The sequence below is a fragment of the Pagrus major genome, chromosome 13 (assembly GCF_040436345.1).
Source record: "Pagrus major chromosome 13, Pma_NU_1.0".
Taxonomy (NCBI): Eukaryota; Metazoa; Chordata; class Actinopteri; order Spariformes; family Sparidae; genus Pagrus; species Pagrus major.
Genome location: NC_133227.1, coordinates 1,685,602 through 1,708,037, shown reverse-complemented (window position 1 = coordinate 1,708,037; position 22,436 = coordinate 1,685,602). Strand labels below are relative to the sequence as shown.

General features: G+C 40.4%; 1 protein-coding gene across 1 annotated transcript; it reads right to left on the bottom strand.

The window, feature by feature from the left end:
* Positions 1-2,479: 2,479 nt before the first annotated feature.
* ammecr1 (AMMECR nuclear protein 1) lies at positions 2,480-18,004 on the bottom strand. Its single transcript, XM_073479288.1, has 6 exons — positions 16,436-18,004; positions 11,311-11,421; positions 9,887-10,001; positions 9,607-9,697; positions 9,382-9,478; positions 2,480-7,659 (listed from the first exon to the last, which is right to left on the bottom strand). The coding sequence occupies exons 1-6, from the start codon at positions 16,909-16,911 to the stop codon at positions 7,545-7,547; spliced, it is 1,005 nt and encodes a 334-aa protein (XP_073335389.1). The 5' UTR covers positions 16,912-18,004; the 3' UTR covers positions 2,480-7,544.
* Positions 18,005-22,436: the final 4,432 nt, after the last annotated feature.

Genomic DNA, 22,436 nt, shown 5'->3' with positions numbered 1-22,436 from the left:
GGAGGTCATGCTCACAATGCCCATGATAACATTTTTATTTTTAGTAGATGCAGTATTTAGCCTACCAGCTAAGTTTAGCTTGTTAGCAATTTGCCAATTAGCACTAAACACTGCTGAGGCTTATGGGAACGTCAGCAGTTTTAAATGTATTCGGGCATTATCAAAAGTACTGGACAAACTTAACATTTGAATTGGTTATTGCTATTTGTAAGTCACATTTGTAGGTATAAGTTTTTCAATGCTTGGAGCAGCACAAACAAACTTTTTTTTTTTTTTTTTTACACCAACTGTGCTGATCGTTGGCAGAAATTCTTGGGCAAATAAAAAGCAAACTATCACCTTGCCCATACCACAAAGGATAAGTGAGGAAATATGTCCACCCATTGCATTTTAAAAGTTGTTTCAGTCCTGCTGACACCGTCTGATGTCTGACAAACAGGCCGATGTGAATTGACTTCTGACATCACACACTTTCATAATGTTTGGACTTTGGGCTGGGAGATATGGCATTAAAACAATATTGTGATATTTGTAGCCTTTACAGCGTACACAATATACATCTCCACAAATTGAAATATCTTCAAAAGCACTTAATAAATGCTGGGAATGGGCGACAAAATCAGACATCATAATATTGACGCTGTTGTTCTTTCATAAAATATTAACACAATGTGATTTATACCTTTAAAACATTGCAAGCCCTAAACTGGGTGGCCGGCAGGATCAGAAGTGTGGTCTGTTGCACCTCAGGCTCCTTTTAGCAGCTACAGCTTTCAGTCATATCACGTGATCTTCATTTACCCAATTGTCCTGAAAAGGGCAAAATGATGTTACGTTGCTGCTGTCACATGAAGAACTCCTTTCTCTCAGGAACTAAGAGCTCCCTTGTTTAGTTTATGCCATGGCTTTGTGAAAGGGTGTTTTATATCTTGATTTTGAACTGACCACTCGATGCCATTTTTTTTTTCAGTTACTGGAGACACAACATCCTCATTTAGCCCGCAGCTGTAGCATGTGTCCTGCATGTTCTACTGCTAGTCCAAGTATCAAATAAGCATGTGATGGCTGAAGTGACTACATAACTTTAAAAGATCAACGCACACTATCAGATGGTGCCAGCTGGACTGGGACAACTTGATTCATTTTAAAGGGTCACTTTACATATGTTCTCAATCATCCCTGTTGGTATTTAGGCAACGAGATGGTTTGTCGTTTATTCATAACCCAGGTTTTGAGAAATTTGTCACTTGTACGTTACTGTAGGAGTGAACATGGACACCACAAAACAAATGCCTGAACGAAGCAACACTCAAGTTGGAAATGTTTCACAAATATTAAATAGCTGTGAGATGGTTGAAAATTGACAGAGGCCACAAAGAGCTACATGCTTATTCACCCTTATGCATTTATGAAACGTTACTTCAGAAACACGATGATAAGAATTGCTTTATAAGTAAGCTTATTCAGAACAACTTAAAGGTTAAGCTATAAGTTAAGGAATGTCTACATAAAGATAAAGGAACAAGTAAACCTCTACATAAGGACCATGGAGTGTGTCCACTAGTCCCCACTTTTATCAGAAGAAGTCATAAGTAAATGGACAATCATTATTCTTAAATAAATATTTCTAAAATGAAATTTCATCAATGAAATGGCTTAGGTGTGAACTTTACAACATACACATTAATCCACATCTTTATCAACCATATGCTGACATTAGTTAGTACCTTAATTTGCATATACATCCTTAATAAATGTTAATAAGACATGCTTATTATTGTATTGATAAACTGCTTGTTACTGTATAAACCAATCTAAGTGCTGTATCGTAGGCAACTGGACTTGTTCCAGTTTCTTGAAGACGTTTCACCTCTCATCTAAGAGGCTTCTTCAGTTCTAACTAACTAGAGGGGAGTTGGCAGGTTTATAACTCTGTGTGGGTGTGTCCTTATAGAGTCGCCTTCCCACATAAAGGCCGGTTGGATCAACGACCCACAAGTGGCCCTAACAACTCTGAAACTCAGAGCTTACACGTGTCCTTAACGACTGTGTAAGGACACTCCCACACAGAGGTTAAAAGCCTGCCAACTCCCCTCCAGTTAGTTAGAACTGAAGAGAGGTCACACATCTTCAAGAAACTGAAACAAGTCCAGTTGCCTACAATTCAGCACCTAAGCACTAATTCAGCACTAAGCACTAAGAGCAAACTGATCAGCATGGATCAAGATCAACAAGGAAGCAAAAATGTTGACAAAGAATACAGGAAGTAAGTGAAATAACATGACGCAGAGACCTTTTGTTCAGCTGGCTCTATCACTAATCAGTTAATGCTCCGATCCAAAACGTCTGTGGGTCTAAATGTGATCCACTCACATTGTTGTCTCAAGTGTCCGAATGAAAAACTACCTTCTTGAATGTAAAACGTATGTGTGGATGTATGTGCTGAAAGAAAGTAGAATGACACATGTTCTCTTTTCAGTTGATTTTATATTTTTTTATTGAATAAATGATTTTAAAAGGTAATAACAATGTTTAAAACTACATTATCTTCACAGCCATCGCGTACATACTCAGATAACCCATCTATATATATTCTCTCAACCCTCCCCACACTTTTCTTTTGCAATTTTTTTCTAATTTCTTTTTTCTTTTGTTTGTTTTTTTTTCTTGTTTTTATTTTTGTTTTTTCTTTTCGAGTCATACTATCATAATAAATGCCCATTTCAAGTCGCGTCACACTAACAGCAATTCAATAGGAAAGGAGGAAGGGTCTAGCTCTACAGGGGGTGGATTTGAAGTTCCCAGTTCATATTATCCATCAACATTTTTCAAGTTACTAAAGCAGAAAAAAAAAGATCCAAAAATCGAAAGGAAAAGAAATAAAAGTTGGTATGAGGAGTTACACCAGGCAACCCTCCCAGCCCATCAGGCCACTGCAACAGAAAAAAGTCATTTTGTACAGTGACACGTCTTAGAAGTCAGTGTCTCAAAAATTCAGAACATAGAAAACCACTAAAATAATTTTGAAACTAGATCCAAAATATTCTTTTGAAAAGAATTTATTTTGATGTACAAAAACAGTCATTTTCTTTTTTTATTTTCTTTTTTAAAATCTTTTCTTAATAAAAATTTCAAACACAAGTTTATTGTAGTTCTTATTTCATTTGTCATTATCATTATTATTATTGTTTCATTTATTCTTTTTTTTTTTTTAATTCATCTATCAGTGCGATTGTATACCAGTGCAGCTACTGGGTCCGGAGTAAAGAAAACAGGCTTTTTTCATCTTTAATGGCATAAAAAATAAGGAAAAATCCATCTTTTATACAAAGTATAACTGCTGGTCTTTAGGGAAAAAAACATTTATAAACCCATAAAGCTAGGAGGCACACCATGGGATTTTCATTTTTGTAAATAATAACAATAATAATAATAATAATAATAATAATAATAATAAACAAAACAAGTAACAACAATTTGCAACCATTTTTTTTTTACCATCCTTGATGCCATGTACGGCTTCAGAGATAGACAATGAAAATTCATTGAAAAATCGGGTTGCGTCATAAGTCAAGACAGTTGAGAAATCGCACAAAAAAAAAAAAAAAAAAAGACATAAACAACATTTTGTCAATGCAGGGGTGTCTTTTGGAAGGACAGGAAGCCAGGCCTGTAGAGCAGCATCTGGGCATGGCCGCTGGCATCTTTGGTTCAGTCAAACATACGAAGGTAACATGAGCTTGAGCATTCCACGAAATATGAGAATGACCACGCAAGGAATGCTGAGGCTGAACTCTAACCCTGGTATGGAACCAAAACACAATCTGCTACAACAAACTACTACTGTCGTTCCATAAAATCCCATGAGGTATCGATGCTTTAAACAGTTAGTCAGTACAGAAGCGGGACTAGTTTCTGCGTGCTCTTTGTAAAACATTAACTCTGCGTCCCACTATAGGCGATGCTTACCTTCGACATAGTTTGAGAGGCCGAGAGAGCCTCGACAACAGGACCTTTTTCACTAGTCCGCAACTTTGCCTTTACAGAGGTCAAACGATTCAGCAGCTAAAGGAAAACGGGAGGATGTGCTCGGAAAAAGAGCAGCGTCCCATCTTCCAGGAGAGGCAACGACCACTAATACTGCCGACATCTACCGAACGACACACATCACACCTTGACAAACTAGGCCATGAGGTCGGGCCACAGTGTGGGTGGGGAGCAATTGAGGGGGGGAGGGGAGGAGGCTACGCGTGACTTCTTGTCCTTTCAAACCTGCAGGGGTGTTGACTTGCACTGGTAGGAAAAAAAAAACACCTGTTGAACAGATCTGCATATATCAAGGATAGTAAAGGTAACACATGTAGGATTTTCTCTTCATATATCGCTGTTCAAATTGTAATAACGACCACTGACAGTACATTCTATAGCCCCATTATGACTGCAGGGACTTCTACCTCTTCATTATATGTGTAAGAATAACGGTCTGTTTTTCCCATAGGGAATTGATCCCAAATCACCCACATTGAACTTAAAAAGCACAGATTCATGGGGCTACTGTTTGTTTTCGGTGAGTGTCACATCCTTCGGTATTAAAAATGTGCCGTCATAACTCAATTCACAGCAATATACTCAAGAGCAAATCTTACATGTAGCATCTTTAAGTATGATATGATCAATGAGTCCGCATGACCAGTCACGAGCTGTGACCACCCCAATATGAGGTCCGATAGCACCATATTTGTCTTTTAAATCTCTTAATGGTTAATAAGAGTGTCTAAGCCATAGATCAAGCATATCATGGATAAAACCATAGGTCTCATACTCATACATACATGCAACAAAATACATTGCATGTGTATACAAAGACATATATGTAAAAGAGCATGGTCAATTTGGTTTTGCAGCAGAAAAATTCAGGTTGTGCTGTATTAAATGGACCAGGAAATGAGTGCCTGACTGTTCCCCTTTGAAACGATCGATGTAGTGTATTTATCATAAATGCATACATTTTACAAGAGGCATGAAAGTGTCTTCCCATGGTTTCAACGTTTAGGGTAACACCACCACAGTGCCTGACTGTTTTTAAGAGAGAGAGAGAGTGAGAGAGTGAGAGAGAGAGAGTGTGTGTGTGTGTGTGTGTTTGGGGGGGGGGGGCTTTCAAAAATGAAAGAATTGAGGACCAGCAGCAGGGTAAGACTTGAGCAAACAGGAGACTGCAGGCATACAGGAGCCCCCATATGTCAGAGATAGTATCAGCAATAGCATTCGAGTGAGAAAAACATCATCTGAGGCCATTTCCTACACTGTGGTGTGAGGATGGAGCTGGGAAAGAGCCAACCATGGGACGCAGGGAACACTCAGAGCATCATCTACTGGTCCATCGTTTATTAAATCATTCATTTAAGGCAACACAACTTAAATCTGGGTCATTTCGGGTTACTGTGGATGGAGTGCCAAAAGCCCTTGACGTTTTGCATAAAGAAAAATAACCTGTCAGTTAGTAAAGGCTGTTACGAAGACAGATGTTGGTCAAGTAACAAGAACCTCTCAAAAAATTCCAGTTCGCAAAACTAAAACCCAAAGCGAGCGGATCGACACGTTGATCCACAACGGTTCAGAACATTCTGGAAAAGCAAAATCCAACTAGCCTAGTGTGTGTGGATGTGACTCACAACAAGTAATATTTGGATGGGAAATGGCTTCTTAAGTCCTTACAAAGCCCTGGCTTTTTTTATTTGTAGACCTTAACTGCAAGCCGCTCGGCCCCATGCAGAGATTCTGCTCTATCTAATGCGACTGTGTTTGCTCGAACCTACTGCCAAACAGCTGACAAAACAGACCACGGATCGGAACATTTCCTGTGCCGTGGACACACAGATCAACGGGATCTCACTGAACAGCAGAGTATCAGAGGAGAGAACGGCGGTAGTGCGGTTTCGACAACTAAAATCGACTCACTGCAGCTGCTTGAGACTCTATGACATGCACTTCTAAATGACACGAACATGTTTATTAGATCACTTACTTTGTGCGTCAAGTGGTGTGTCTTCATTCAAAATGACAATTTTAATACATCATACTATGTGGATGAGTGACAATGGTTAGCTATAATCTGAAAAGGCAAGACAATGTTTCCACTGTGACAATATACAAGACATGTGACAAATGACTGAAACGGCCAGGTTTGACTGGTATTCAGTGATGCAGCCCTGCCTGAGGCTGGCTGGTGTAAGGTTGCATTCAGAGGTTTAACATCCAATATATCAGAGGTAACCCAATGCAAACACTTCAAGCCAAACAACAGACGACTCTTACAAAGTGTGGAATAAAAAGAGAATATGGCTTTAAGTAGTTATAGCATGTCCCTGTCAAGTGACTCCCTGCCAGTTAACTCAGAAACCAACAGACACAGTAAATTTAAATCAAAGCATTGTTCATGCACTTACTTTTTTTTTCTTCTAGGGACCTGCAGATACGCCTGCTCCCCCTCTCCAATGCGGGGAGATCAGACCCACTTGTGGCCCATTTTACAAATATAATTAACAAATCACCTGCGCAGACAAAATGGCTTCCTCCACAATTACCTTAAATCTAAGCAAAAAAGTTCAACAAAAAAAAAAGAGGGAACGTAGCTGTAAGCTCTAGCCAAACAAACGCAGTTCAAGGTTTACAGGTTCCACCACAAAACACTACAAATACTCAGGAGGAGGTTTCCAAAAAATCTCTGTAGGGAATCTTTAGGTAAAATCCAATTTCTAATTGACTCTACTGGTTTTTATCTTGTGGCAGACCAGCATCTATATCCACACACAGAAATACACACGATTGTGACCTTAAACAATAAACACTACCAGCAAGGGCTGGTTAAAGGGCGTCACAATCCTACAATCTATACTTTGGAGTACACGGATCCCAATATATAGTTCCAACTACAACACTACAAGAGTTTACAAGGCTAAAACAACCTCAACAATCAATCGTTTTTTTTCTTTTTTTGAGAGGAATCAGAATAGAGACGACACAGCCTTTGAGAACTGCAGTTGCCTTGCTACATGGAATACATGTCTGGATAGTAAGATAAAGAATAGAAGGAAAAAAACAAGGAATTTTCTTAGTAAATGTAAAATCGTAGCAAAGCCTAAACGATATAAGCGCAAGGCTAATCCACCGGAAGAGACCTTCTTCCATCCACAGACTCCATCACCTGATTAGGTTTCGCTTAACATACTTGAGATTAATAAAATCTAGTATTTGTTTGATTCTTCAAAAAATATGAATGAAGGGGGTTATAGATATAGGTATACATATGCTGCAAAAACTTAACCATAGGCAAAGAAAAAAAAGAAACGTGGATTTCTTGCCATAATCAAATGATGCTTCGTTGCCACCCGTTGCCATGTCAACGTCTGGGAGACGGCCAGCATGGCAACGGAAACAATCATCATAAAATGGTACAGTAGTAGAAATAGCTAGACCAGGAGGGGGCGGGCTCTCCTGGGAAAAGGTCCGCGGAGAGGTCCAATGATTGGTCATGCGGCTCGCTGTCAGGAATAATGGTTGTAGGGTGGTAGAGGGTGCCCAATGCCATTCTGGTAGTGGTGATGCTGGCGGTGGGCGATGTACTCTGCATAACCCATTGTCATCTTCTCGCTACGGTACCTAGGAATGAGAAGAGAAGTGTCGGTAAAGGCTCGGTGACCCTTGTGTCACGTTAGGAAAGCTGTGATAAGCCACAGTCTGTACCTACTGTGACCCTGTACAGTCTATTCAACATACAACAGACTTGTTTGCACATTGCTGAACTCTCAGCAGACAGTTTTAAAAAAGTATAAAAATCGATGGTGCAGAACAAGAGATATGGTCTTTTTTATTCCATGCATTATTGTTCCCCATCGAAAGCTGACACCTACCTTAGCCACAATACACCTCAGATGCCAACAGTTCATTAGGATGTTCAGGTGAGATGCTAGTGGCAGCATCACTTGAGGCACTTTATCAGATTAAATGCAGCTCCCTCTGGAGTCACAAAGGCTTTATACAACTTTTTGGCATATAGTTATAGGCATAGTTTGCAAGTAGTGCTCCTCAAAATCTAGAAACAGACTTTGTGGCAGAAGATATGGTGCATCTCAAAAGCAGGACAACACTGGCTTAGATCCCATATGTGACAAAACAAAACACTAACGTGCTACTGTGCATTATTCAGTGACTTTGGTCAGATTAGGTTTTAGTATTTTATGTTTGGTGTTTGGTTACATGGTCCAAAAAAAGCAGTGATGTTGATGGTTTTTCTGGGACCAAATTTTCATTTGAATGAGTCTACAATGAAATGTGTGTTTTTGACTAACTGCAGTGTTGAACTTGTGTTGGATGTAATTAAGGCTAGAGCCTGGCCGATATAAAATAAATAGGTAATAATGTGGAAAAAGATGCTTGGGTAGGTTATAATCACTAAACTCCACATTAAGTTTACTTAAGTGGCGGTGTTAATTTAGACAATACAGTTTATTGTTAAACCATAAAATATCCTGCCTCCATTAAATATCATGTCACAAGTGAACCACATTCCAAGGTTCCTTGCAAAAAATGTGTGGATATCAGCTGATATATCAATATCAGAACTGTTCTGGCCCTTGTTCGGGCTCCGATAAGGGCTGCGATGAAAGCCGCAACACTGTGGTCATGTGATGCCTACATGGCATGACCATGAGCTCATTACAGTCATCACCCTAATTTATATTTTTGTTTAATTTTTCAAAGTTACAGGGCTGCATAAAGTGTATCACATGAAACGTAATTACCACAATAATCATTTATTAGTTCTCACCATTGATTCTCTTCTATCCTATTTTCAAAAGCTTCACATGCCCTTAAACACATGGTGGATTTTTTGTGTGTCTGATTGAATATGTAACACACAGATTTTAATTACAAGTGCTTACAGCGAACACAGTTCTCTAATGTGGTAATGCCCATACATTGATGCTACGGTTAGCCAGTTGACAATACTGACAAAACGTCTCATAAAATACGGCTCCCTTTGCTCACAGTGGCTCTTCTAATGACACCATGCCGTGTTGGGTTCTATTAATTACTACTGGGAGTATGTTTTATGGCTTTTATTGAACAGAATTCGCCAGCATTTAGCAGTAGGTTAACTTAACCAACTTGCTCTCATGTTGTGATCCCTGAGACCATGAACACGGGATCTCGTCTGTGCAAGATGGATACACAGATGTTAGTAATTTGTGATGGGTTTTTTTTTGACACCAGGATGCAAGCCTAGCAATATCACTGTGAAAGTATGTGGCAAACAAAGTACATCTGTGACATTAATATACGACCATGTTTGAAGGTAATTCAGTAAAAGTGTATTCTCACCTGGTTAACTTAATGGTCTTCCTGAAGTCATTTGTGATGGGAGCTTTGTAACCTCCCTTTCGTAGTAAGGAATCTATGGTTTGAATGTGGTCCCAACCTTGATAAAATAAAGCGTTCAATCTCTTTACACATTCCTGAAAATCCACATCTAGAAAAACACTACATCACATTGTCTTTATAAAAAGCAGATGAGACCGCATTGTTTAGGGGCACAAAAGATCTCACCTTGCTCCTTTGCAACCTCTGGTAGGTAGGTGGCGGTGCGCTTTGATCCTTTTTCATTGAAAAACTCTATCCTAATACCGTGAACACCCACCTAGAATTCAAGACAGGAATAACAAAGAAACCATGTAATTTAACTTCATAAATTACTGGATCCAACAAAGTCAAATTCAACATTTTTACATTTTTGTTTGCATCAAGGAGCTGCTGTGCATTTATAGCAGAAAGAGTGAGACACCTATGAATGAGTGTCAGCAGTCTCAATGCAAAACATGTCTCTTACCTCCCAGTCAAGGTAATCACCGACGTCTTCAAAGTTGGTGAGAAGAGACACTGAGCAGAAGAGGCGAGGCAGCTCATCCCTTGTCATAGGGGGGAAGCGGCTGTCTTTAAGGGCACTGGAGACATACAAGCACAAAGAACATACCACTGTAAGAGGTGATTCAGAAAATAGCTATCACAGTCGAGTATCGAGAGGGCCAATAGGTTGATTGCTATGTTTAGGATTTGAATGCAATGCACTCCAGTAATATTTCCTTTTTCTTTTTTTTTAAATTTCCATTCACACTTCTAGTGTGAGAAGAAAGATCAAGGCCTTTTTATCCAATGTAGATGGCCTATGGACATACAGAGGCCAGCATGGTCGCAGCATCATGGCTGCTGTCAGCAGCTAAGTGATGTTTCTAATGCATGTGTCGGCACACAATACCAGTAAGGAGCTGCGTGTTTTTGCATGCATTTGACAGGTCAGCTGTGTCTGCCCTCGGGTCAAGAAATGCTAATGAAGAAATTCTACACCAGGTTTTTACTGCGGGCTCTGTTTACGCTCTGGCTTTACACAGACATACGGCTTTAGTTCTTAGCACCTGGCCGTGTGCTGCCTCTCATTTCGAGACAAGTCATGTAATGGGTCACATGACATTAAAATATCAGTATCATTAATATTGAATTCAGATTTCTTATTGAACACTTGTCCACCAAAGTGAGGCAGTGCCTGACCAGCGATTAACCCACCAGCTGGACAATCCAGTGATCGATTCAGATCAACCACCAATGTGTGTTTAACCCGTGTGCTTATGTTTGCCTGGAAAGGGTATAACACTGTCGAATACAACTACACAAGGACTCTTTATTATCACAATGTCACAGTTTTGAATTAAAACATAGTTACAATAGTCCTTACATTACAGTAATAGTAAAGTTACCAATACATTTCATTTGTGGCACTGCCTATCCTCTTTGTCAGTGCCAGCTCATCATGAATGAAACTATTTTATCAACTTTCTACATCATCCTCAGTGTTAATATAAATCATGTTGCTAGCACACTCCAACTGCTGTTTTTCTAACTGTTAATGAAAAATGCTTACACATACAGATATATACATACAGTATATACTTTCTTCTCTTTTTTTATAATAAAATCTAATTCAGCCTTCATGGGGAAAAAAATGACTTTAGGACATTCAACTTTTTAGTTTGTGAACCCCCAGGACCTGGGATCAATGAGATACATGCTCCACACAGCGTTACAGCAAACTAAAGTAAAAAGTAAATACTGTGAAAAAAACAACAACAGTTTTATTAGTTCCGAGGGTAATTTAGCACTAGTGATTGCAGAAAATCGCCCATTTTAAGGATCTTGTTTCCAATACACTCGTTCACAGCAATTTATTACAATGTCATTCTAGCAATAAAAATATCTTACCTGGTAAGGGTGTACTCCCTGAGTCCTGAGTGCAGATTCATGGCAGAAAATGTACCTATACAACCCCTCAACCGCTTGTCTCTGCCTATTTTCCATGTGACAAACAGCGGGCTGAAAAACAACAAGAAGAGATCGTGTTAAAGAAGTTTAACTTTACTAACATGTACACCACATGTACATTTCTGTTGTGTAGAAAGTTGGTGGATACAGCTCACTGTACACATCACCAGTTAACTCTGTTTCAGTGTGCCACAGTTGTTATTCACATCAGGCAAAACTGGCACCATTGTCTTTTACACCACAATGGATCAGTTTTCATCCAAGTCTGCAGGCTTTTGTTCATAGCCATCTGTCCACCCATGACTGGATAACTATCTTTTTCCCCGAAGCAATACATTTTACGTGTCATGAAATATGGCGAAACATCTTCTGGTAAAGAACATGAGCATGTGCAATAGCCAAGAGAAAGCCAAATTGATTACAAGCAGAACTTCTAACAAGACCAGATGTAACAGACCATCTTGTGATGGTATCACACCAGCTGCAATGCCCGTCAACATGTTCACGCTCCGGCCCATTACTACATTATTGCACGAGTACTCAGTACTAATGGGTAGGACCATGCCCATCTTTGAACTAAGCCTTTTTCTTTTGATATCAGGTGCACACAACTAATTTTCCTGACTGCATCTGCGGTTGCAACACTATCATGGTGACAAAATCTGTCCACAGACAGACAAGGTGCAAACCATCTGCACTATAGCGGGTGTTAACAATTGGAACTGGGTTAAAGTGATCCGCAACTTAACACAAATGTGGGCAAGTGGCCTTAAGTGGGGGACCAATTGCTACTTTCCTACCTCCCTGGTTCTGGCACCCTTACTGTGAGGATTCCCATCTTCTAGGTGTTTGGGCGACCACTTCAAGGGAGGTCCTTTGTTTTCTATAGTTGGGAGGACGGATACAGCAAAGCTTTTTTTTCTCTCTCTCTCTGTCTCTCTTGCTTTACTCATGAAAAATAATGTGTAAACTGTATAAAAGGGAAAAGAGAGGGGGAAAAAATAAACTGAGAGTTTCCCTTATGAATAATTTTCAATACAACAATCAACTGTCATAGTATTTTTTTCATGCATTAAGTCATGAGCCAGAAGTCCCTTAGTCTTTGAAGTTAAATGCTTTAAAATCCCAATTTTCTTAAAAGAAACATACATGAGACAACTCTCTTTGAACCAACCTTTAAATTTTATTTTTAGCTTTTTCACACATTAAACAATTGTTTTACAAAATCAAGATCAAAATTTGAAGTTCTGATTCAGTGAAGTATTTTTTTTAAAAAATGACAAAGGATGAAAATATTACAGCTACAACAGAAAGGTGCCAAGAGTCTAATGAAAAACAAAGTGATGTCGAGTACATTTTGACGTGTAACAGACATTTCACCCAGCAGTTCCTCCTCAGAAAACCTTTGCACGGTAACTGTCCGATGGCTTCAGTTGAGGAAAGGCTGCTGTCTTCTGGTGTTGTCCTAAAACAAGGGAGCAACAGGGGCAAAGGTTGATGAAGAAAAGAAAATATTGCTTGTGTTCACAATTTGGATAAGATAACATGTTTGTTAGCTGGCTATAACTTTCAAATTGTAATCTTATTTTAGCTGTTTCTTTAGCACACTATAGCTGCAAAATAAAGAAGCTTTCAATAAACATGTTAGCTTACATTACACATATTTCCCCAATAATTAACTTTTTAATTAACCATTTTAAGTTATAAAACCATCAAGTCAACTAAAGTTAACTAGCTTAAATAGCTGGTTGGTTATGCTAACGTACCTGCAAGAGCACTCGCTGGCTGATGTGGTCCAGTGGTCTTCACGCAGTCAAAATGAAGAAATGTGTTTTTAAAGTTATGCTGTTTTGGCTGCGGCAGCTACCTTTGTGTCACAGCTCTCAGCATGCGTCCCTCCATTTACAGAAGAAGACTTGCCGTTTTTATTAAATGTCAACAACATGTAAGCCAAACAGTCGGTCACCTCACTAGACAGCAACACGCACCGTCTCAACGGGCTTCACAGTTGTTTTGGGTTACACCATTATCACTTTGAAATGAATTGGGATATTTACAAAAAGCATGGTTCTTACTTTCAATGTTTTTGTGCCGCTGTCTTTGAAAAATTATCACATCAACAATCTGAGGCCCGACATTGTTTACTGGCTGAGCACAGCACTGCGTCTTTGTCAAATGTTGTGTTTGTTCCGAGCATTTCAATAATTCAATCTGACAATGCCCTCAAGTGAAGGACATGCCGAGGACACCACAGACCAGAAGTATGAGTTTCTCAGACCTGTGGGAGTTTCCACTTTGGAGGGCATTTGCTAGCTACATTCCTAGTTATGGTTGGCAGGCTGGGGTTAGACCTCGGTTTCAAGTGTGTTCTGTGTTGACCCTTAAAGGCTGACAGACCCGAGTTCAATGAGAATGGGGTTCATTTTCTACTGAAGGTTTAAATATGTTCAAATCAGTCATGTCAGATGGTCCATGCCCATAGCTCGGCATCTATTTTAAGTGAAAACTTTCTTTTTTTTCTAAACTGTGGGCTCTCAGTGTGTAAAACTCACTGACTGAGCCTTTATGAACACTTCCACTGTCTTTGCTGGGGAAAATTACTCAATTCACACTGACAGAAAAATACAAATGTAAATGTAAGGATGTACATGGCAGTACTGTCTAGTTCTTCATTCAAAAAAAGGAAAGATTATGTTGATGTCTTCATCTGTTATGATCAGATAACATTACTAATAACCAACGAAAGTTATTATTGTATTATTCTGAGTCAGCAGCCAACTCTCAGTTGTATCAAACCACATTCAAAATTTGAGCTTTACACGATACTGCCAACAAAAAAAAAGGCCTCACACACTCCAACAACGAGGCACTTAGTCTGATTGCACAGGTGATGTCAGTTGATGTTTATGAAGGTTTAATGCTTAGCGCGGACATTGTGACTGGACCTTGGAGAGAGCATTTTGGAGGGCATTATTACATTAACATACTAACGCCAGATTTTTTTGTGTGCGTTAACAACGGCAACACTAAGCTGGTTTGCCAAGCTCGGCTCGGGCAACACTGAGGAGAACAGTCTTTAAAAGGAGTGTGGATGAATCAACAGTAGAAGCCACGCATGAAATCTGTAATGTCTGAAATGAATTCACAATTTAAAAAAACAAAAAAAACAAGAGAGTGTTTGATCTGCGTTTATTTGACATGAATTTGGTTAATCTAGTTAACACTAAAGGCACAGAGCAGTGAGCTGTATCCACCATGTATGGCACACGTCAAATCATTTTTCCAGTGTTTGCCACACCACGTTGAGTTTTGAATAGGTTCTCACATTCGAATGCGTAAAGCCTTTTGCCTGGAGTTGGTTTGGAGATGGCCTCTAGATGAAAATGTTAGTGTGACAGACTTTGAAGATAGGGCTTGATAGTTAAGAGGCTCTAACACTTGGGATTTTCTTTCAAAAAAGGTCAACATGCCAATGGCAGCATTCCCACAGATTCATAAATTAATGCAGCCTCAACCATAAATGAAAAAATACCCATTTGATGTGAATGTGCAAAGTAAGTAGAAATGGGAATTGGTTGATTGTGTACATACAGTGTGTATGAGAGATCGCTTCCTGTAATATACAATGATTACCAACAAACAGCTTCACGCTGTTTGTGCTTTTTACATAAATACACGCCATTCACAATTCAAGTGTAAAATTAGAGTTGAGCGCAAGACTGCCCTCAACTCTAATTTTACACTTGAATGTGTCACATGACAGCGAAAAAGGACACATTTACAAACATACTATTATTATATATATATACATATTTTGACACCTTTTAATGTGGCCCTTGTCAATAAGTTACTCCAAAGTTTCTATGAACTGTGACTGCAATTGTGAACCATCCCTTCGTAGCCTCAAAGTGCAAGTTAAACGCCCATAAAGTCATGTACTATCACATTACAACACTTGTATAAGGTGGGGTCGATACATTTCAGCGGAATGCGGTTGTAGGCAGGACATGTACATTTAATCTTCTTGTAGTTAAACTGGTCATAACACGACCAACCTCGTGTTTAATGAATGCTTCGAGTGTCTGAACGTTGTGCTTCTTAGTTTGTCACACATATTAAAGACTGTCATGATGTTTACAGTGACATTTGGCCATAAGGAACTGCTTAGTCCTCAGCACCAACCACATTTTCTTTGTTGGTTGATGCTAAATCGGCTGTCATCGTGAGTTTCCCTCGCCTCGACAGTCGGCAGAAAGCAGACATGCTGTAAAACGACCGAGCTACACGACCAGTTATCTGTCGCTGACGGCAGAGAGACGTTTTAATACATTTACCATTAAATTAATTACCGCAAGCTCATTAGTGGCTGGTTGCTAAGCTAATGCAGCGGATAGCTAACAAAGCTAAGCCTAGTGGCAATCCAGAGTTCATTGAGGGCAACTTAAAAGAATAAGACTACTAACATTTACTTTTCAAGTTTTATATTATTGTAGTTTTAATGGTCTATCGTAACTGTCAAAACTGCAGCCGTGAAACCGAAAAAATAAGCGATGTTATCTTGCTCGTTCCACCCTTTTTTCTTTTAGCTTAAGTGTTAGTGGCTTGCTAATGCTAGCCAGTAGCACACAGGCTTAGCTAACGTTAGCCAGTGTTATTCGAGTTGGATAAACAGTGTGGCAAAAATGTTTTTTTCTGCTAAGTAGCACGGGAAATGTAAAAGCGACACGGTACATCATTCAGTCATGTGCACCATAGCTTGATAACCTCATATAAAACCATTCATTGTAACGACAGTGTGAGGTGAGTGCAGCTACAGGCCAGTGCAGTCAGTCTCTTCGACGAGGCCCAAAATTCCAACTTGGACAAATTAAGCTAGGATCGGGAGGTTTTTAACGTTAAATTCAGCAAAAGTGAAATGTTGTTTCGATGTGACAGTTTGTGCCCTCAACAGTGAAGCGGAATCCAGAGGTGAATCAGCCAAGAGTGCCGCAAAAGACATTTGCTGAAAGAGCACATCAATGAGCTTTGACATGCAGCAAAACAACAAAAGACAAAAAATACTCACTAGGGATCATTTGTAAACCTGGGTGTTCTCGGAGGTTGGTATCCGTACAGATGGCAATAAAGCACGTCAAAACAGAAGCAGCACATCTCCGCTGAGACGACCATTTTTCTGCCTCCACTTCCCGAACCGGGTCCCGAGCTGAGATTCGGGGAGAGGCCGGATGAAGTGTAACCGGCCGGGGCTGGGGACAGAGCGTTCGTGCCGCTGCTACCACCACTACTACTGCTGCCGCTAACGTTACCCCCGGGTCCCCCCAGGCCGTTGGCTCTGCTCACGTTCGCCCCTGCTGCCACGGTCGCGGAGGAGCCAATCCCCAACTCCGAGCCACAATGTCCGGTTCCTGCCACCCCGCTTCCCGCCCCCACCCCGCCGGGACCCCCCGACCCGGGCGATCCCGACAGTTTCTGCTTCTTCACCCCGCAGCACCCGGCCGCCATCTTGGAACAATCTGCACCGACACACCGCTTCCGACCCATAACCGTCACCGCGGGAAGGGTGGGGGGGAACGCCGACCAGACGTAGAAATCCCACTGCGTTGATACGTACGACGGACAATACTCCACTTTCACTCTTTTATTTTTTTTATGTCGGACGACGAAATAACCGATGTGGTGAGAAGACTGCAATGTCACCCTAGCGTTGCCTTTAAAAATGCGTGACTTCGCTACGCAAAATCCATAGCTGGATGAGCGTTTTTTCCATGAGTAGTCAGCCAGTCCAGCTTTGGACCACGGTGTTCCAGTGGATCACCGATAACGTCAAGTCCCAGCCAAAATATTCACCCCCTTTTCTCCCTAATACGCCACCATCCGAGGCGATCCCGGTCGGTTCCCCGTCAACATACAAGTTCAGGGAGTGCACAGTCCGAACAGGCCGCAGATGACAGTAGCCAGGCGGTCCAGATGTGAAGCCGACAGCCAGTGTGCTGTAGCCCCGCAGCACACCTCTCCAAGTGGAAGCCGGGAGCTTGAGTACGCAGGACCCATAAGCTTCAGCACAAATTGCGCACAGTGTCTTGGGCAGCGTAGCTTCTCATTGCACCAGCTTGTTTGCTACAGCCTCACGAACTTCTAATTACACAACAGGCCCAGTATGTTGGAATTCCAGACGCTGGGATAACGCAGAGTAAAATGGCATCTGACAATGCGGGGTTGGCATGGCACAATGAACCGCGTCAGCACCGAGCAAGTCATTTCAGTAACGTTAGCCCACAGTTTGCACCTGCATGATGTCTGCTCTCTGGACCTGGTTTTACAAAACCAAAAAAAAAAAAAAAAAAAAGGGAAAAAAATCTCAATAACACCCCAGCGTCAGATGTAGAGCTGAAAGTTTTTCAGTATAGGTTTGTTTGGAGGTTGTCATCCGTTTATGGGGATACACAGAGAAGATCATTCTAGTCCGGGGAACCGTGAGAAATCCTCCGGGTTTGGCAAACCCTCGCTCCGCACCCGTCTCTCAGCTGCTACCATTCAGTGCTGTTCGGGTAAAAGCCCTGTGATCAGTCTGTGTGCATCGGTGTCGTCGGCACTCCGGAAGCGGATTCAGAAAAATGTGTTGCGCCCAGTTCTACACATAATGCGTAGCTTCTGGGGGTATCAAATGTGCAATTCAGAAGAAACCTACGGTGCTGTGGAAGCATGCGCGCTCTCGACGTCCGTACGCGTGTATGCGTGCGTGCGTGCATGCGTGCGTGAAAAAAAAGTATCGGTATCCCTAAGCTATAAAAGGCATACAGCCATAGATAGTTGGTCTTTAGGTTCTGGACTTCAGTGAATCATGTACAGGGAGTTGATTTGCCAGCGTCTTTGTGTTTATTCTTGCAACAGTCCTCTCTCTGCCTCCATGTAACAATGTTTTCTTGTAAACAGTCCCTGTTCAAGCAATGTGTCGATTTGTTTTGGATTCAGAGTGACTAACGTGATACCTGGCTCATGTCAGTCTGTGTTCAGGGCCGTCAGTAGATATTCTCTGGGGCTCGTGACCACCACATCTTATCCGGGACCCTCGAATCGGTAAACGTAAATAGTGAAATGTCTCCGGTCCATGTCAGTCTTCATTGAGCGCCGCTTTCAGAATCAGGAGCCGTCTCTTGTCTAAATGTCAGCGATTAATATACATCGTGGGATCAGCTGACGACGATGATCGTGCCCTGACTCACAGTGCTGCAAAATGAAAACACTGTATGCCTGACGGAGTGAAATATGGCCTGGGTGGGGGGCACGGGGGCAGGAGAGCTTGATCTCTGGGTGCTAAATAAAACATGTAGACATTGACATTATGGACTTCATTCGAGGCGTGTTTTCCGCCCCTCCCCATGCATTAAAACTAATGTGAAATCAGCCTCATACACCTCCACTTTAACTGAGTTTAAGGCAACATGTGTACGGCTGACGACTGTCTGGAAACAGTCTGCTCCTGTAATAAAAAAAAACTCAAGCCACAAACGACAGTTGTTTTTCCGTACTTTATTTTTCAAATTAATTCATGGGAAATGTGTCAGGAGAGATATATTTGGTTATTAGTCATCTCTCTTCAAGGTTTGTGGTCCAAAATAGATTTTAAAACTTAGCCTAAGCTGTATACTTTGGGGGGAATAAAACGATACGCAACATCAGACTTGTAAATCATCTGAGAGGAAGGTGATCCCTGTCGCTCAGCATTTAAAGCCTGGCTGACAATAGAGAACAGGGTGATGAAGTTTAGAGTATCCTGTAATATCCTCAGTGCTATTTGCTTCATGTGAGGTGTTGATTCTCATTCTAAATTCATCCTCTGCACTCCACCCTAAAAACCTGTTTATTTTTATGACTCTATGACTCTGACTATTTATATAATTTCTTTGTGTGTGTGTAGCAAAGGGACTACAACTAGCATACATTAGTGTTGTAGACTGATAATAGAATAAATGAACCATGAACAGCACCAGTGCTAATGAAACTGACGTAAATGTCTGCAGTATTGCAGTGCTTGGGCTTTATATTAAAGCCGTCTTCAGGTTAATGTGCTTTCAGTGTCCATTTGCTTCATCCTTTCCCCCATTTGCTGTCAAGCCCAGACACATATGAGTTTATCATCTGAGCCAGAGCAGCAGCAAGCAGTAGCCCACAGACACCCCTCCCATAAAGTGCCTCATGACTGACTCAGCATAAGGCTCCAAACCTAAAATGTACTGCTAATTATTGTTGGCTCTTGGCTGACTGATATTGACTGAGCATTTTCCTGGTAACAGGCCTCCCTGGGCAGACTGAAGTGCACTTTAGGCTTAATAACTTTAGTTTAAGCGAGGGTTTGAGTTTAACCCTCATTCCTCTGCATGAATGACGCTCCTCTACCAAATACATTTATTTAACTTACTTGTAAAATCAATCTAGAAAACATGTAGTCCTGAAGAAACTGATAACTGGCTGCCTTTTGGCTTTATATATATATATATATATATATATATATATATATATATATATATATATATATATATATATATATATATATATATATATATGTTGTCATGTTGTATATGTTTTCATTATGTATTGTAAATGAACTGTAAATTTTTTTCTCTTCTGATTAAACTTCCCCAAAACAACATAGTGCCCCTTTAATGTGACTGAATGTCTTTTGATGCCCGCTGCTGCCTTGTATAATTGTTTTGATTATTTATCATCCAATAGCAGTTGAAGTTGCTTGACAGGTGGCGGGGTCCGCCAAATATAAACACAAAAACAGTATGAAATTGTGTTGTTCTTTAAGATCATTTTGTTTATTTTGATTATTCAGTCATGGAAATGAAGAGAGTTTGTTTATTGAGTTTGTTTAGGCATAAAAAAAACTTCTGATTAAAATTTCTTTATCAAAACTACACAGTGCACTTTTAAAGGTTGTGCTTATTTGAATTGCTTTGGGTAGTTTAGACTTTAATGTCATCTAAATTTTGTGCAGGTTGTTTGATATTATTGAAACTGTAAAATAGCTCACTTACTCTTTTTATGATAGCAAAAACTGTCATTCTACAAAGGAATATACATCAACAGCATGTTGAAAATGCCCTCAGTCGCTGTAGTATGATATGATGTGATATGATATAAAGTCATGATAAATAATCAAATTTACTGATACTCAGCAGACTTCATTATTGGTTTAGCAAATTTGTTTAATCTAAATTCTTTTGATCACATTTTAAATGTTCCACAGTAAAAGGGAAACCCCATTATAGAGCATTTAGCTTAGTGAAGCATGAAGCTGGTATGTAGCCTACGTATGGCTCAGAGAAGCTGAGCAGCGCGTATCCTCTTCAAAACCCCATTCATGCAACCGTTGGATTTTAGGCACGGGTGATGTCATTGCAATGCAATCCACCCCATGCAGATTATCTTTTGAAAGTACAACAGGAAAGGGGGAAGCGGGCTGAATTTCCTCCCATTCCAGATACAGTATAAGAGTGGGGACTGCTGTTCAAGGTCACTGCGGCTTTGAGTAAGTCCACTTGGCTGAGCTGACAGCATTATTGTTGGCGCTGTAATCTTCCGATTTAAGGAAAACTTCTCACATGCACAGTCATCATTTAGTGATTATGTATGGAGAGAATAGGCTGGTTTGTTCCATTCATTCGCTGTCTGTTCTATTCTGGGGAGCAGAGACAATCTGGCGTGTTGTTATTAGACCTTGTGGTGGAAATTCCCACAGCAGCAGGAGGACTCGTTCCCCTCACAGTGTACAGTAGCCTGCTGAAGACTGAGAGTGAGCCATACTTATGATAATTCAAATAAACTGAGAGTTCAGTAAAACTTCACAGGTACTTAAAAAATTCTGAAAATACCAAATAATACAGTATGTACAGTACTCCACCCCCAGTTGATTGAATCATACATGAAGGGAATATAACTTTTTATATTAACTTAACTAAAATATAATGGCTGTAATATACCAGCAGGGGTTTGATCAATACCAACGAGCCAAGTGATTACTCCTCCATTCTCCTGCTGAGATTTCTGGATAACAAAACAATCACTTACTGTTGGATAATCTCATGTTTTGGCAAAAAATATCTCCACCCACTGGAGTTTCAAGGCATTCTGAATCCCCCCTATACTTTGTGTGGTTTCAGCTGCTCAGTAATGGATGATAAATAATCAACACAATCAAACTCCCATCGATTTAATGACAAAAATAAACACTGTTTTACTTTGTTGATATTTGGTGGACCCTGCCACCTTTCTAGCCTCAAACAGTGTTCTGGGAACCTTATATTCCTCTGAGAACAGCTTATTTTTTCAGTTATGGCAACATAAATATTTCTGCATCTGGATTATTACCTCATTATTATTTTAAATATTAAAAATCTGAGTTTGAATTTCTTCTTCAAAACTAGATAGTGCTCCTTTAATGTCCGTTAAATACCTCTAATAGACATGTGCTCTCATAACGAATTCCCTCATGCTGTGAAAATGTGACTTCATTTCTTGTATGGGGTCCATCACAGGAGGATTGGAGTCTGAGCCAAACATCTGTATTGGAGAGGATAAGAACTGTCAATGTAGTTACATTTCCAGTGGTCACAACGTTGATAAAGGTCATGGATTGAGGGCCCAATTACAACATTGCTGTCAGTGATTGTTACTCCTGTACATGTAATAAATCCTCCTGGTGGAACACAATTTGGATGCAGGAGAACTCTTTCGGTGACACTCGTGTGCAATCATCATTTGGAGGAGTATTAATGCACACGTAAATGCAGTCTTACTTCTGGCACTATGTTGCCTGCTTAGCTCTCTCTTCCCTTGTCATCACTTTATCTGGACTCAGCTGTTTTCACCCTCTGGCTCCCAGTGTAATGACCTTTCTCCTCCAGCCAGAACACAAGAGTCACTCCCTCATTTTCCATTGTAGGCTGAAAACTCATCTCATCAAGAGGGATGTCATGTCACCCACTCAGCTTCCTTTCTGCTCTGTCCTCCTCCATTTGCACTTATCTTGAAGTGAAAAAAGAAATCTCCACCAAGCTTTT

Excerpts from the sequence above, each read along its gene's own strand:
- ammecr1 (XM_073479288.1), bottom strand. The coding sequence starts at position 16,911 with ATGGGTCGGAAGCGGTGTGTCGGTGCAGATTGTTCCAAGATGGCGGCC. Across the intron at positions 10,002-11,310 it reads AGGGAGTACACCCTTACCAG|TGCCCTTAAAGACAGCCGCT; the intron begins GTAAGATATTTT and ends GTATGTCTCCAG. Across the intron at positions 7,660-9,381 it reads AAGACCATTAAGTTAACCAG|GTACCGTAGCGAGAAGATGA; the intron begins GTGAGAATACAC and ends TCTCATTCCTAG.